The sequence below is a fragment of the Pyricularia oryzae genome, chromosome 2 (genome assembly GCF_000002495.2).
Source record: "Pyricularia oryzae 70-15 chromosome 2, whole genome shotgun sequence".
In the NCBI taxonomy this organism is placed as follows: Eukaryota; Fungi; Ascomycota; class Sordariomycetes; order Magnaporthales; family Pyriculariaceae; genus Pyricularia; species Pyricularia oryzae.
This window is the reverse complement of record NC_017850.1, coordinates 6,584,161-6,598,723: the sequence shown is the minus strand read 5'-3', so window position 1 is coordinate 6,598,723 and position 14,563 is coordinate 6,584,161. Positions and strand designations below refer to the sequence as shown.

Here is a 14,563-nt window from a genome sequence, read left to right as displayed (position 1 = left end):
TACTTCTGAGCCTGGGTCCACGGCCGAGCGATTATAGACCTTATATCAATCGGAAAGCTGTACCTAATTATCCGTGGCTTTCTGCGGGCTGCTGCAGGGTCCGGAAGCTGCCGAGTATAATCCCACCAAAATCCTCGGTCTCCAACGGCAAGATGGCCGAGCGGTCTAAGGCGCCAGACTCAAGTTTAAGCGGTACAGTTCGTACTCAATAACTTCCGCACCATAAATGTGGAGCATTCTGGTCTCGAAAGAGGCGTGGGTTCAAATCCCACTCTTGTCATCTATTTTTGTCCTGTCTCAATTTATTGAAGGGATCAAGTTGCTTTGTCACACATAGCTGTTAAGTAAAGTAGGTAGGTACCCACTACCTATGTCTATATAGTGTCGACGTTTTGGTGGCATCTATTGCGCAATTATCCGTGTGGTGATTCTCAAGGGTGTTCTTTTTTAGGCTCCAGTCAAACATAGCTGATAGCTCCAACCAAGCATAGCATAGGGGCGGATAACTGCGATGGATTTTTTTATCCCAGCCAAAATGTAACTCACGTCACTCTGTTCACATAATTTCCCGGTTCGCCAGGACTATGTAAATAATGCCCTGGATCCCGCGGACAATTGATACGGCAATACGAAGAAAAGGAGAAGATTCTATTATGTCGTTATCTAAAAATGAAAAAGGACACCCCCGCCTTGCATCATACGTAGAACTAGAACTGCGTTGCCCCACGGGATTGGGATTTGGACTTGAAGGCGTAAGACGTATTGTGCAACCCCAAATACGCGTTACGCGCGTAAAGGAGAGTTCAATCAAGGTACCCTTCGACAGCGGCTCTTTTGCCATCACGAACAACGAAATGATAAAAAGGTCTGATCTTGCCGCATCTTTGCTCCAGTGCATTCATTGAAGAGCACGTTCACATTAGTTCAAAGATCTGATCAGAGGCCTTGCAAACACGAAGCTAAGCATACAGTCAACAAGCCACAACTTTCTCCCTTCTACTTTACTTCTACCAGCGTCAATCGAGGACCCACCACAATCGGCGCAAGCTGCTTAAGCAGACACCAAGACACACTTCCACCATATATTTCTCACTATCGCGATGCCGGGAACTTCTAGGATACCGCAGAGCCTGAGAGATGGCCTCATCAGTGTCAAGAGGAACAGACCAACCAGCGTCGTACAGCTTCTCAGCATTGACCTGTGAGTCTCAAGCCCTTGCACCCTTGATCTATGTTAGCCTCGGGACTTCGGCTTAGGGCGCATAAGTCGCAGCATCCATATGAAGATAACTGACCCTGAGATTTTTATCTTGCCAGGCTCCGAAACATAGTCTTCACACTCTTTGTGCTACGATGGACGCGGCGCGCCTTCTGGAAACTCCGGGGTCGCGGACTCCTAGGATGGCTTGCCGAGCTGTACGCTGCGATGCGGGTCACGGCCTACGGATGGCTGCTGCGCGCCCCCGGCGTGCGCAACAAGGTGCGGTCGGAGGTCGATACGGCTCTGTCCAAGCTCAGCAAGAAGACGCTGCCGCCGCCGGAGGCTCCGCGCTACTTGCAGATTCCCAAGCAGGGCTGGACCAACGAGGCAGTCCGAGCTGAGCTTGAGTCGCTCGCCAACATGGACCACACACGCTGGGAGGATGGTTATGTATCGGGTGCTGTCTATCACGGCGAGGACGAGCTCATAAGTCTCCAGACCGATGCGTACGGCAAATTCACTGTCGCCAACCCCATCCACCCCGATGTCTTCCCCGGCGTGCGGAAGATGGAGGCCGAGGTGGTGGCCATGGTCCTGTCGCTCTTCAATGCCCCGGTTGGCGCTGCGGGTGTCTCGACTTCTGGAGGTACTGAGAGTATCCTGATGGCGGTGCTGAGTGCCCGCCAAAAGGCCTACAATGAAAGGGGTGTCACTGAGCCGGAGATGTAAGTTTTACCCCACAGGTTGGGTTGGCTAAAGGCGAGAAAGTGACCCTGACATTCCGTTTTTATCTGCGCAGAATTCTCCCCGAGACAAGCCATACCGCTTTCCGGAAGGCAGCCGAATACTACAAGATCAAGGTCAACTTTGTTGCCTGCCCCGCTCCCGACTATCAAGTCGATGTATCTCGGGTGCGCCGACTGATCAATGCCAACACCATTATGCTTGTTGGCTCGGCTCCCAACTTTCCTCACGGCATCATTGACGACATCTCTGGGCTTTCCAAGCTCGCTGTCCGTTACAAGATCCCTCTCCATGTCGACTGCTGTCTCGGTTCATTCTTGGTCCCTTTCCTTGAACGTGCGGGCTTCGAGACCCGGCCTTTCGACTTCCGGTTGAAGGGTGTCACCTCCATCAGCGTGGACACTCACAAGTACGGCTTTGCCCCCAAGGGCAACAGCACTGTGCTTTACCGCACCGCTGAGCTTCGCAAGTACCAGTACTTTGTGTGTCCCGACTGGAGCGGTGGTGTCTATGCCTCCCCTGGGATTGCTGGCTCTCGTCCCGGTGCCCTTATTGCAGGCTGCTGGGCCAGCATGATGGCCGTGGGTGAGGCCGGATACCTGGCCGCCTGCGTCGAGATCGTCGGCGCCGCCAAGAAGCTTGTCGACCACATCAACGCGTCACCCAGCCTGGCCGCCGAGCTCGAGATCATCGGCAAGCCCTTGTCCTCGGTCGTTGCCTTCCGGGCGCGCAACCTCAACATCTACGACATTGCCGATGCCATGGGCGAGAAGGGATGGCACCTCAACTCCCTGCAGAACCCACCAGCAATGCACGTGGCATTCACCCTCCCCACCGCCAAGGTCTGGGAGCGCCTGGCCACCGATCTCGAGGCCTGCGTCGAGGGCGAGCGCGAGAAGGAGCGTGCTAGGATCGCCGAGGGCAAGGGCGCCAAGGGTGCGGCCGTCGGAGACTCGGCCGCCCTGTACGGTGTCGCCGGCAGCTTGCCCAACAAGAGCGTCGTCGTTGAGTTGGCCAATGGCTTCCTTGACCTGCTTTACAAGACTTGATGAGCAGGGTTTCTCTTTTCTAGACTTTCTCTTTCGCCTTCTTTTGTTGCTTTTTTTTCTGGTTGTCCCTGTTGTTCAAGGCTTTGTACTACTTACTGCCTTGCATCTCTTTTATGGGATTTGTCTTTTTATGAGCGCGCACATGGGGAAGTCTTTTGCATTATCAAGGCGTTGTCTGTGTTTTTTGTTTCTTTTCCATAAATGTTTATACAATCCTCGTCGAAATTCTTAATTCTGACGTATACTCTTTATCACAAAATAGTCAGAATGACAAATAGTGTGCCACTCACGATGAATCCCCCGAACTCTATAATTACAGCAGTATTCCATTCGTCGCGTGAGCAGAAATTGCAGGCTAGTCTGCTTTACATAATACAGCCAACCATGCGTACCTTATCAGCCTTATGTAGGTAAACAGGCACTACGGAGTAGGTGTATGACACGGGCATTGATACCACATACGTTATTGGCTGACAAAATTATGTACCTATTGAATATATATACCTTTCTGCTGACAGCAAAGCTAAGTAGATACTAGACCTGCCTCATGTGTGGGGTCGACCCTTGAAAGTAGCACTCGGCTATAGCCTCAAAATAGTTGGATAGATGTCCACCTAAAAACCCAAACCCTTTTTTTTTGTTCATTGGTTTGAAAACGCCTTCCAAGCGCCGTATCCCATGCTGTTGACAAACCCCATTGTAGTAAAAATGAATGGATGGACGATGAAAAAAAGAAGAAAAAGACAAGGAAACCCATAGTGGGGTTAAAAAAAATAAGGTAAAAACAAAACAAAAAGAAAATGAGAAACTGGTGAGAGTTCACCGCTATCGCTTCTCACAACCAGTGGCGTCTTACCCCTGGTGCTGCCTTACCCCTGCAAGCCAACGGTGAAACCCGACATCACACTTAACATATCTCTACACAAACCAACCAGCCTACAATTCACTTTCTTTCCCGGCGTATGATCCAATGTGGGATCCTCTCGAGGTGCGGTTGACCAGACTTTCAACGTCACCGACCTGCTTGCGTTCCACGACTTCCATGTTCTTCAGTCGTTTTTGCACTTTATATTTCAGCCCCAGCGTCAATCCTTGGGATGGTCGATCCCTCATGACTGCGAGTTCCTATTGCAAAGGCTCAGAGGAACTCGACAGCCTGTTGAGGTGCAAGTAGACATCGGTGCCGTATCTATTGCGAGGTTGCGGAAATTAGTTTCATCGTTCCCAGAGGATCACGAAAAGACACCACGGGATAACTCACCCTTCCATAGAGATAAGCTTCAGGTCACCACCAAAGTACCTCGCGTATAGCCTTGAGATCGGCAGACCATATCCAAACCCAGCCATCGGTGCCTTGAAGTCGCTCTTGTCGAAGTCAGGGTCCAGATTAGGCGTGCTATCGACAGTCGTGTACATATACGTCCAGACGAGCGGTATGGCACTCCTCGGGATGCCACCACCTTCGTCGGTGATCTTGATCGTAATGTCCTCCTTGCCCTCTGCGACAATGACCTTGGTAACGGGGAACTCCTGCTTGTCCTGGCCGTGCGTCTCGACAACGGCACGCAGGGAATTCTTAAGGGTCTCGAACAGCATGTGCGACAGGTGGCCCGGCACGTACATGAAGTTGATATTCGGGTTGCAGACGAGCTGGATCTTGGGTGCCTCGAACAAGCCGTAGTGGTCCTCGCAGACGAAACGGGCGTTTTCAATAGCCTCCTGCGCCAGGTCGCGAACGTTGGTCTTTGTGCATATGATGCCGACGTAAGTTGGGTCGCGATAGTGTGACTGGTCCGTAAGGGCAATGTGTTGGCCAATGAGCATGCGGATGCCGATACGAGACATGTAGAATCGGTCGAGGAATGATTGCATGTTGTTGTCGATCTGCATTCGCTGTCTCTGCCGCTTATATTCGAGGATACCCTGCGCCATGGTTGTCACAACACCGTCGTGCCGCCTCTTGATCTTGTTAAGAGTCTGGGAAAACCTTTGGTTGTACAATTGCAGCTCTGGTGGCCAGTCACCATAATCGTCCACCATGGCAAAGTATCTCCTGGCAGCATGCTGCTTCTTGGTCCAACCGTTGCCGTTCTGTGATGTCACCGCCTGTGAGGCATACTGGCCTTCTGCTATGCTAGGGTTTGGTGTCGCTTCGGACAGTAGCTGTTGGGTCCTACTCCTTCCAGGCTTCAATAATCTTTCTTTTACAGATTTGTCGAGTTCTGGCCTTGGCAGTTGTGTGATTTCCTGCAAAGTAGGATGTCGATGATGTTAGTCATGGTTGCATCGGCTGGGGAAAACATGTGTTTTGCCATGTAAAAGGCCCAGAATTGATCTATACGCACCTCGAACGACTGCGCATACCAGTCCAGCACCTTCTTTACTGAGGGCATCTCGTTCAGGCCATCTGGTAAGGTATCTAACTCGTGCACGCGATGCGCCAGACGTATTGGGAGCTCCTCTGCAAGGAACTGTGAGGCCCGGAACAGTGTGCCTATAGGTCACGAGACAGCCAGATTAGCACACGAGTTCCAAAAATATATATATCAAAATATAACAGAAATGAAAACATGTCAATTGACGGCCAGGGCTCTGGTACTTGCCTACAGACGGCTTCTCGCCGAACTGAACCATCTGGCGCAAGCTCACGCCGGTCGCAGGGAACTTGGCATAATGCCTGATGGTGTCCATCAACCTCTCCGACTTCTTCCACGACATCTTGGGCGCAGGCGAATCGCTTGTCCAGGGCAGGCGCCCAGTTGTGACTATTCCCGGCCCGGGCGAGACGGTTGATTATGTAGGGTACGCCAGCAAAATTAGATAACCTGGTCGGTGACGATGACAATGAATTACAGTTGATGGGCGGGCGTCGGGGTTTTTTTTTTTTAAGACTCCAAAAAGGACCAGGAATCGTGCTTCAGCACCTTGTGACTCAATTTGCTGGTTAGCGGCGGCTGAGGTCGATGGCCAGAATAGTAGCAGGTGGGATGGGATGTGCCGAGGCCGAGGCTAGGTACTCCGTGAGGAAATGGATTTGATGCTTGCAAATTCGCGGAGACACGGCGTGTGCACGAGCTAATGACGCAACGGCAGCTCGGGCGAGTGGGAGACGACGAGCTTGACCCCAGTTTACCGCTTTCTTCTTGTTATGCCTCTTGATTTGTTTTTAAACCCCGGTGGCCAGAAATAGCAAAGGCACCTAATACAATTTGAATTGGGATGATCTCGACTTCAATAAAAATAAAAAAAATAAACGAGAGGGATCGTTTTTTTTTTTTTTTGTATTGTTTCTTTTTACCTGATCAATGAGAAATCCAACAGGCGAGTTTGTTGCTACATACAGCTAGCTACCCCTCGACCACTGTCGGCACAGCTCGGCTGCAAAGAAGTAGCTACTCGGAGCTTGCGGAATTGAGAAACACATACTGTAGGAGGGGAACATCATTGGCACAATAGAATGTTCTTCTGGCACGCCACCCGCAGCAGACATGCATCTTACGTGGGTGGTGTTTTAATGCGCAGATAGGGCTACCTACGATTCTTTTATTTAACCCACCTTAGCTCCCGTACCGAATATCATAGGTGCGCTCTGCAGGCTTTCGTTCCACCCGGCCGAATCACTCTGTCTGTCCGTACATCCAACAGACCGCCAACGTCGAGTTGTACCAGACTACTACCTATTTACTTAGGAACACCTATCCTTACGTAGGAAACCAAGCACGTTTACCTTGTCACACCCGGGCATTGCCAACCTGGTACCGCAGCCAGTGTTCTTTATGCTCGCTTATCGATTGACCTCCCCTGTCTCATCTTGTCGCTAAAAAAGCATGTGCCAAACCGGGCTGTTCTTAGCTCCTGTTGCTCCTGGAGCTGAAGTAGGTTTTGTAATTGAGAGAAGAACACAGTACCGAGTCACGCGCTTAATGAAATGAACTGGAAAAAGAGAAAACTCCGATTCGCTTTGCTTCAACGCTGAGGCTTGGACTAGCAATGGCACGGCAAGACACGTATGCAGTACTGTACTCGTGCGGAGTAAACTCATTGCCGCAGATCTTTGACGGTGGGATTTCTGTTCATGAAGTACCGGTACAGTAGGCACAGTAATCACCATAAGCCATTTTCTGGTTCGACAACTCACCTGCATCTCCTTCTTTGGGCTCTGGTCAACCCAACCTGCAACGCTACTTCCATCTGGCAAAAGGTCGGTATCGCGGCCCATAAGGGTAGACCATACATACCTCATATACCTACCACGTAGATTTGTGTGGAGAATGGTTCTGTTCTATTCATTCTATTGCATGAACCATTCTTATTAGGCTCCGGGTCTTGCAAACAGGAGAGTGGCACCGAAACACTCCTGTGCTCCACAGGCTAAGCTCCCCTCGGGGTTCCGTACCCCTGCACTGTCCTCACCGCAACTGCCCCCAGAACATATTTGACCAGTCCTGCGGCAAAACATCTCATCACATGGCTCTCCGCTTATTAGCAGCAGTTTTTGTTACTTATCTATCGGTACTTTGGAGGAGGAGGGCAGCAGCATGTCGGGAAACTCATGGTTGAGGTCACGCGATTGCGACAGTTTAAAGCTGAACTTCCGCAGCGACGTTACACCAACACCAAGCCCTTCTGAAAGGAAAGCTCCCCGCCATGACGTTAAAGCGGGTCTTAGGCATTCCGTCCCGAGACATCATTCTTCTGAAGCCTTTCAACGGCGGCGGAGTGCGACTGTTGGGACAAAGCGAACCGTTTCATTCTCGCCGCGAACCTCGTCCGATCTTCTCGAGGTAGACCACTCGCCTTCGCCGTCTCCATCGCCAAGGGATCATGGAAACAGTAATTACATACTCAAACGCGCTCACAGCCCGTCGGCGTCCTCGATGAATTTTCTGGGAATCAAACCACAAAAGTCGCCTCCGCGACGCTACTTTTCCCCCCCTTTGCTCTCGCCGGGCGCCACCGAAACTCACTTTGGCATCCTCAGTCCAAACTTCAGGCCGGCGAGCGTTAGCAGCATCGCTAGCCACAATCTGAGCTCCCTGGACGACGAGCATGGAATTGAGTACCCATCGGAGCTCGACGCACCGGGGCCTTTGGACCAGGAAGGTCCGGACGATGTCAGCCCTACCTTTGACCTTTCAACCATCAGGGCGGCCTCGGACCTTCTAGATGTTTCCAAGGTTGCGCCAGGCTACAAGGGCGTCGTTGCAGATTCAACATGGCGTGTACTGCACTACCTCATCACCGGTGCTGGCGACAACCTTGACGTCACCGACCTGCAGGCAATTCACGAAAACATTCTCGCTATTCACCAGATAGTCGGCAAAAAGTGTCCACCTAGCTGGCCCCGGAGGCCTTTGAAGCACACCCTGGGCCTTTATCCCTCGATGACTTCTTGGAAACCGATGCATGAGGCATTCACTGATTCCGAGATGGGTGATGACGTGCACGGCAAGGTCGGGCAAAGCGATGATGGCACCGAGGCTAGCGTCCTTAACCGTGCCGAAATATCGCGATTTGCCAAGGCCGCTTCTGGCTTGGAGGAATACGTCGAAAGTCATACACCATCCCGAACGCCGAGCAAAGTTTCGAGCCCCAAGCTCGACGCATACGATCAACTTCAGAGTCTCAAGGACGCAGTAAATTCAGTTTCGGACTCTATGGCCACGCCGAAGCCGCGTACTCCGATGCCAGCGCTAGCTCCAGCTCATCGGGAGGCTGATGATGTATCAGGACTCGTCGTGGCCGAGGCTGAAAAGCTTTGTGGGCAGCTGGAAGCCATGGCAAAGTCCTTGTACGACCGTCGACAAGAGTTAGATGTAAGCTTTTCTTAGAACATGGTTCTCCCACTACCGAACCTCATAGCTCGACCTGGCTGAGCGCCTTACTGACAAGACCTCTGCTACTACAGCATATTTATGAAACGTTTGTTGAGGGGCAGGAACGGGATGCTGACAGAATGGTCGAGCTACAACGACATGTGGATGAACTGTAAGACTTTCCTCAGCCACTCATACGATAACCTAAGGCTCAGCCTCGCTAACGTGACCCGACTTCGCCAACGCATAGCGAGGAAGATGTTCGAGAGAACGAGTCGGAGCTCACCCACCTCCGTCTTCAGCTCAAGGCAATCGAGCTTCAAATTCCGGAGCGGAGCAGTGAGGACCAAGACCCCGAGCTCACAGAAAGCATAGACAACTGGAAGGCCGAGTTTGAAACGGTCAAAAGCCGGTGGCGCGAGCGCAGGAGCCGTAACAGCAGCTTTCGCACCACCGACGACTCTAGTATGACGAGCACGGCCATGACGACCATGACAATCAACTCCTCCCCGATCCGCATCACCCGCGGGTCTTCTATGACCTCGTCGTTTCGGCTCAGCCGCGGGTCGTCGCTGAGTTCCCCAATGGGAGTCAGACGGTACGGGGAAGAACTGAAGAACTGAAGGAATGAATATGGTGTTTCTTTTTTCTTTTTTGCAGGCATTGTTTGATACTCTTTGTGCTCTCTTCTTTTCTGTCATGGCTTTGATGATACCCAAGACCGTATGAGCCTAGTTGATATGCCTTTCTTGTCTATTTATGTACGATCGTTGGTTTGATTTATTATCGATGGTTGCTGTGCATATAATGAGGTAGAGGGTTATTGGATAGTCAGGGGAAAGCAATTTCAATATGCTTGTCCCTGTCAGTTTCTCAAAGGCAACCCTTTTCGGTTATGAGCTCATCTGAGAAATTTCAATTCTTGACGTCTTATCTGATCATTTTGCTACGGATCAATTGCAAAACCCAACGAGGAAATCAACGAGAGGGGGAAAAAGGGGAAAAAGAAGAAAACAGCAGAGATGAAAACGCTATAGAGGCTCTAAGCCGGCAAAAGAGTTGGACTCAACCCCACGCTCAGCAATAGTCAACAGAACCGTCACTGTCATAGGCCTCCTCGGGGATCAGAGGTGGAGGCCGGGCCGGGCCGCGACCATCTCGGACCTCCTGAAGGTAAGTAGGGACCATCCAGTCCGTCTTGCGTTGAGCCTGCGATGCTGTTAGATCTCACCAATCAGAGACTCTTTTGGTTTGGTTATCAACACAGGTCAACTTACGGGGCGGGCCCAGGGTCCCTGGCTGTTGGAGGAAACACGGGACGAAGTAGCAGTAGAAAAGCTTGTCTCGCTGGTCATTGAGGCAGTGGAGCTCATGTTCTCAAAAGTCAACGCTTTCTGGTTGCCATCGTCGATCTGAAGCGCCCTGTTTTTAGGGGCCTCTCGAGAGACAAGGTCTCGGCAGGCCTCTTCCTGGGTCTGTTGGACGTCTACGGTGGCGAGGACAGTGTGACCGGGCTCTTGACTGAGTCCCCAGGCAACGCAGTCAAGACACTCCTGTGATAAGAAAGAGATTAGTATCATGTTCTGATCGAGCTTATCACTGGAAAGCTGTAATATTGCCCTCACCTGGCTTCCACCGGCAGAGCGCTGGTTCTTCGAGAAGCAAGTGACGGCAAGGACACGACCGCATGGACCGGTGCAGCGCAGCTCGGCGGCGGCGAGGTTTGTGTGCTTGGAGCACGAAATCTTGGTGTCGCCAAAGCTTCCATGCCACTTTTGAAGCTGAGACTTGGAAAAGTCTCCTCGGGGTGCCCAGTGGGAGCCATTTGTGCAGAATACCCTGTGCCATTTTTGGGTCTTGGTTAACATTTCTGCGTGAGTATAAAGATGCTTGCGATAGCTAGAGACTCTATCTTTCGTACGATAGAGGCACGGGTAAGTGGAAGTGATAGGCTGAACGAAATGTCAACTCACTAATTCTTGCGGCCTGGCGGTGGCTGCTGGGTACTAGTCGTGGATGCGGCACTCGTCGCAGACGAGTAGCTTTTCTTCGTCATGTTGACCTGCAATAGAAGTGTTGCTCAGAGAAGAGTGAGAGTAACGCTGGCCGTAAAGGTTTTGGTCTGAGTGTGTACGAATCTGTCAGAAAGATCTCAATATGTAGATTTAGGTTGATTGTGAAGTTGACGGAACCCAAATCTGGTGAGGAATAATAAGGTGATTGGCGAACGAGAGGTAGAATGCCGAGAAGACTTAAATTGTTTTGGGAAAGAACGAATCTGTATGTAGTTCTAGAACTAAATGGATGCCTAAAATAACCTGTTGGTATCTTTGATGCGAACCATTGATTTTGGCCTTGGGTCTCATGCGGTGTTATCAGGCAGTAGGACTGTAAAGCCTTTTTGTTTTGTATAACTTCCAATGGTACTGCAAAGCGGTTGCATGTGGTTTTGCCAATGGCCAATCAATATTACAGTTGTCAACACCATCCCCACCTGACAGCTCAGCTGCGGTCACCGAATCCGTCGATCTAGGTGCCAATCATAGCTGCATACACACCGATGCCCAGACCTGAACTGCTCTTCGGGCGCCGGCAAGGGTGCCTGTACTACACATTACCGGACGCTTGCATTTCGGGCGCAAAACACACGAATGAGGTTATGGGATCTACCACCCCTCTGCCGTTGTCTACCTACGAAAAGACTCATCATGACCATCATTGTACTGAACCGCTTCAGCCGGGCATGGAAAATCCATAAAAGTGAATGTCAAATCCATGCCTCTTTCCTGCCTGCCTAACATCAATATTCAAACTTCCTCCTCCGTCTAGTCCTTCGTCCCTAATCCCCAATCTTCCAAACAAATGAGCTCGACTGGGGCCAGTATAATGGCAGCCCACACAGGAGAAGGGACTTCGGTTGTCTGCTCAAGGCATGGAATCTCCTACGTCGAGGAAATCATCAGTGCTGAAGTTGACGAAAAATCAGCCAAAACAACAACACCTTCATCGACGGCGCCCAACTCGCCCCCACCTCGCCCACCCAAAATGCTTGCTGGGGAATCTGATGCAGGTTCACCAGATCGGTCCGATATGCTAGTTGTCTCAGCAGAAAAACTAAGAGAGATTATGAGGCAGGAAAGCAAGTGCTCGATGCTCTATTAACTACCCAAAACAGAGTTCCTTTCTGACCTATTGATAGTCGCGAACGTGCTCAAACCTCCTCTACCGCAAACAGCGTATGGAGTCAACGCATTCACTGCAGTCTCTCCTCTATTGCCTCTGGCCAGTAGACCTAGTGCGGCGGACACTCCCCTCAAAACATATGACAAGTTTGGCCGCTGGCCATGGAGTGGCTTTAACAACGAGCAAGGGCCGGCTGAGACAGCTGCCTCTTTGGAACCAAGTTTGAGTGATGAGAGGTGGGGTGTTCTCTTTGACGCGACAGGAAGCCCTACGAAACGGGCAGATGAACTACTGAAAAGTATTGCAGATCATATTGTAAGGCAACACGACAAGCTTTGAATGAACCCCCTAAATAAATATCCAGATAGGTACCTTGGCTAACAGTCATTGATATAGGTACTCGAATATGAACCACAGCAGAGTATCGTCATTACACCAGAAAAGCTATGCCTCTTCTATGGCCAGCACCGCCTTCCAGTAGAAATCTTTCCCTTCACAAGTGAGTAGAGATATTTTAAGCAACGAGCCAGACCGCTACGCCACTTGTGTTCAGTTCTCATAGGACTTCTAGAAATCTTCGACGCAAGTATCACGACGAGCTTTGTCCATGATAGAATTGCTGATCTTTACGACGAGTACGTTATATTTCATGTCAAGTTTTGAACAAAGTCCGTACATGAAAGAAGATTGAGCCAACAGTCGTCGCGAATGAGAGTCGATAGGCCAGGGATATGTGGAGATTGAGCTAGCATGCAAGGATACTGACAGCTGTTGCTCATTATCACAGTCTCGGTTGCCAGTATCACCTCACTCAAAAGGACGCCAGGTCACGACCATCTATACCTGCACTTACACCAAGGGGGTTTTCTCGATGGCTCCTCGTCAACCTACGAGCATACCCTAACGAGGAATTCCAGAGACTTTCTGATGTGGTTGTGACCATTCCAGTCAGCATCACAAACACGCACGACGGAAAATTGGAGCGGATGCCACGTAAGATATCTAGGCATATTCTGCCGAGAAATCCAGATATAAATGCACGGAAGCTTCTTGACGAGGCTTTAGACGACTTTATCGAAGATACTGTGCCAGTTTCGCCATCGACACCAGCACACTTAGGACTGTCACCCATCGCACCATCGTTCACTGGGAGAAGTCTCCTTAAACCTCAAGTTTCGCCAAACAGTAGCGTACTGAGATACACGCCCACGTATATGCACCCAGGCCAGGAAACAGTAGGATCGACAGCTTCCAGCCCAACAGACTGTGGTGAATCTTCATACTGGCCACGGCAGGCTCAAGCAGACGAGCAAAGGGTTGCCCGTCATCACTCATTGCCTGTAGGGATTGCATTCCAAGCCCAACTTCCTCCACCGCCAGTGGGAAACACGATACAGAGAAGCCCAGATTCCCGACGATATAGTCATTCGGCTGTTGCCCTAACGCAAGGCAAACCCCTTGTGGGCGGATCAAGCCAGGGATCGCATTTGAGAGATACAAACAGCTTTCTGTCCATCGCTGGCACATACGCCCCACCCTCGGTCGAATGTGCGCTGCCCGCGCTGTCAATAGCGCAGCTTGCGACCATTCGAGACCGATCCCCTTGGCGCGAACGTGAGAAACAGTACTATGGTGCTCCAAATCAAACGACAAACCCGCTCGCCATTTTGGAAAGTAAGTCTGGCGACGCACAGCCCGGGCGGTCTGGCTCATACCGTAGAGCGGAACCGAAACAGGAGCGAGATTTGAATTGGAGTCAGGCGGAGCCCTCAGTACGTCTATCGTCTCTGCAGAGACGTCCCATGGCAGCACCAGGCGTGAACGACACAAAGGGTGGACCGACGTGAGATGTGTATCTCCGGCAAAGGGAGACCTGACTTTGCAGTCTAAGTATAGCTTTTTTTTCTCTTCTAAGTTGTGCTGTGTATGTTCTTCCGTTTGTGCGTATACAATTTAACAGGCAGTCATCTTTAAATCCAATGTCAATTCTATATTTTAGCTGCAGCAGAATAGCCATTTTCAGTCAAAGATGATGTTAGCAAAACATAGACCAAATCACCAACCTACTTGCCCCTCCAACCATGTGCCTCCTAACCTACTATATAGGTATATTCCTTGAATACCTCCTACTGACATGGCCCAACTTCCTCTTATATTGTTCCTCCGATTTGCTTGTCTATTATCCATCATATTGGCCTCGTCCGGAAGCTTTACGTCGTATATACATCCATTGCTCCACTTCGGTGAACAATTACAACTTGGGTCACGGTTCACTGCGCATCACTAGGATTGACGGCCTAATTATAACGCGGCCCTTTAAATTTTTAGCGTTGCTTATGGTATGAAAAGCAAGCCGTCATCAGAAGGTACATTCTGCACTCTTTGCAGGGCACGAGCAATGAAGATCAGTTGAACCCGAAGGTTTTCTCTCCATGACACATTTACTGTGGCTTGACTTTGTTACTGTCCTGTCCCCCGCTTTCATCTGATCTTTCCTAACCACGGAAACGATCGATGATGTCAGATCCCACTTTTTACTGAATAGGGATATCTGGTTACCCCATGGGCAT

At 50.6% G+C, this 14,563-nt stretch overlaps 5 protein-coding genes and 1 non-coding gene across 6 annotated transcripts; 4 read left to right on the top strand and 2 right to left on the bottom strand.

Moving 5' to 3' along the window:
• The first annotated feature begins 146 nt into the window (after positions 1–146).
• Positions 147–280, top strand: MGG_20032. Its single transcript has one exon. It is a non-coding gene; the product is annotated as a tRNA-Leu (tRNA).
• A 562-nt stretch (positions 281–842) lies between these two features.
• Positions 843–3,324, top strand: MGG_07162 (sphingosine-1-phosphate lyase). The gene is made up of 3 exons (XM_003715312.1): positions 843–1,201; positions 1,318–1,926; positions 2,001–3,324. The coding sequence occupies exons 1-3, from the start codon at positions 1,101–1,103 to the stop codon at positions 2,992–2,994; spliced, it is 1,704 nt and encodes a 567-aa protein (XP_003715360.1). The 5' UTR covers positions 843–1,100; the 3' UTR covers positions 2,995–3,324.
• Positions 3,325–3,460: 136 nt separating this feature from the next.
• On the bottom strand, positions 3,461–6,271 carry MGG_07161 (kinase isozyme 4). Its single transcript, XM_003715311.1, has 4 exons — positions 5,598–6,271; positions 5,340–5,488; positions 4,256–5,241; positions 3,461–4,183 (listed from the first exon to the last, which is right to left on the bottom strand). Exons 1-4 carry the CDS (start codon positions 5,710–5,712, stop codon positions 4,120–4,122), a joined length of 1,314 nt encoding a protein of 437 aa, XP_003715359.1. The 5' UTR covers positions 5,713–6,271; the 3' UTR covers positions 3,461–4,119.
• A 1,182-nt stretch (positions 6,272–7,453) lies between these two features.
• MGG_07160 (uncharacterized protein) lies at positions 7,454–9,760 on the top strand. The gene is made up of 3 exons (XM_003715310.1): positions 7,454–8,810; positions 8,903–8,982; positions 9,061–9,760. The coding sequence occupies exons 1-3, from the start codon at positions 7,533–7,535 to the stop codon at positions 9,431–9,433; spliced, it is 1,731 nt and encodes a 576-aa protein (XP_003715358.1). The 5' UTR covers positions 7,454–7,532; the 3' UTR covers positions 9,434–9,760.
• A 127-nt stretch (positions 9,761–9,887) lies between these two features.
• MGG_07159 (uncharacterized protein) lies at positions 9,888–10,678 on the bottom strand (the record flags this gene model as incomplete). The annotated part of the gene is made up of 3 exons (XM_003715309.1): positions 9,888–10,019; positions 10,088–10,363; positions 10,436–10,678. 3 exons carry the CDS (start codon positions 10,676–10,678, stop codon positions 9,888–9,890), a joined length of 651 nt encoding a protein of 216 aa, XP_003715357.1.
• Positions 10,679–11,405: 727 nt separating this feature from the next.
• MGG_07158 (uncharacterized protein) lies at positions 11,406–13,885 on the top strand. Its single transcript, XM_003715308.1, has 5 exons — positions 11,406–11,949; positions 12,010–12,308; positions 12,390–12,492; positions 12,565–12,628; positions 12,781–13,885. The coding sequence occupies exons 1-5, from the start codon at positions 11,673–11,675 to the stop codon at positions 13,838–13,840; spliced, it is 1,803 nt and encodes a 600-aa protein (XP_003715356.1). The 5' UTR covers positions 11,406–11,672; the 3' UTR covers positions 13,841–13,885.
• The last annotated feature ends 678 nt before the right edge of the window (positions 13,886–14,563 follow it).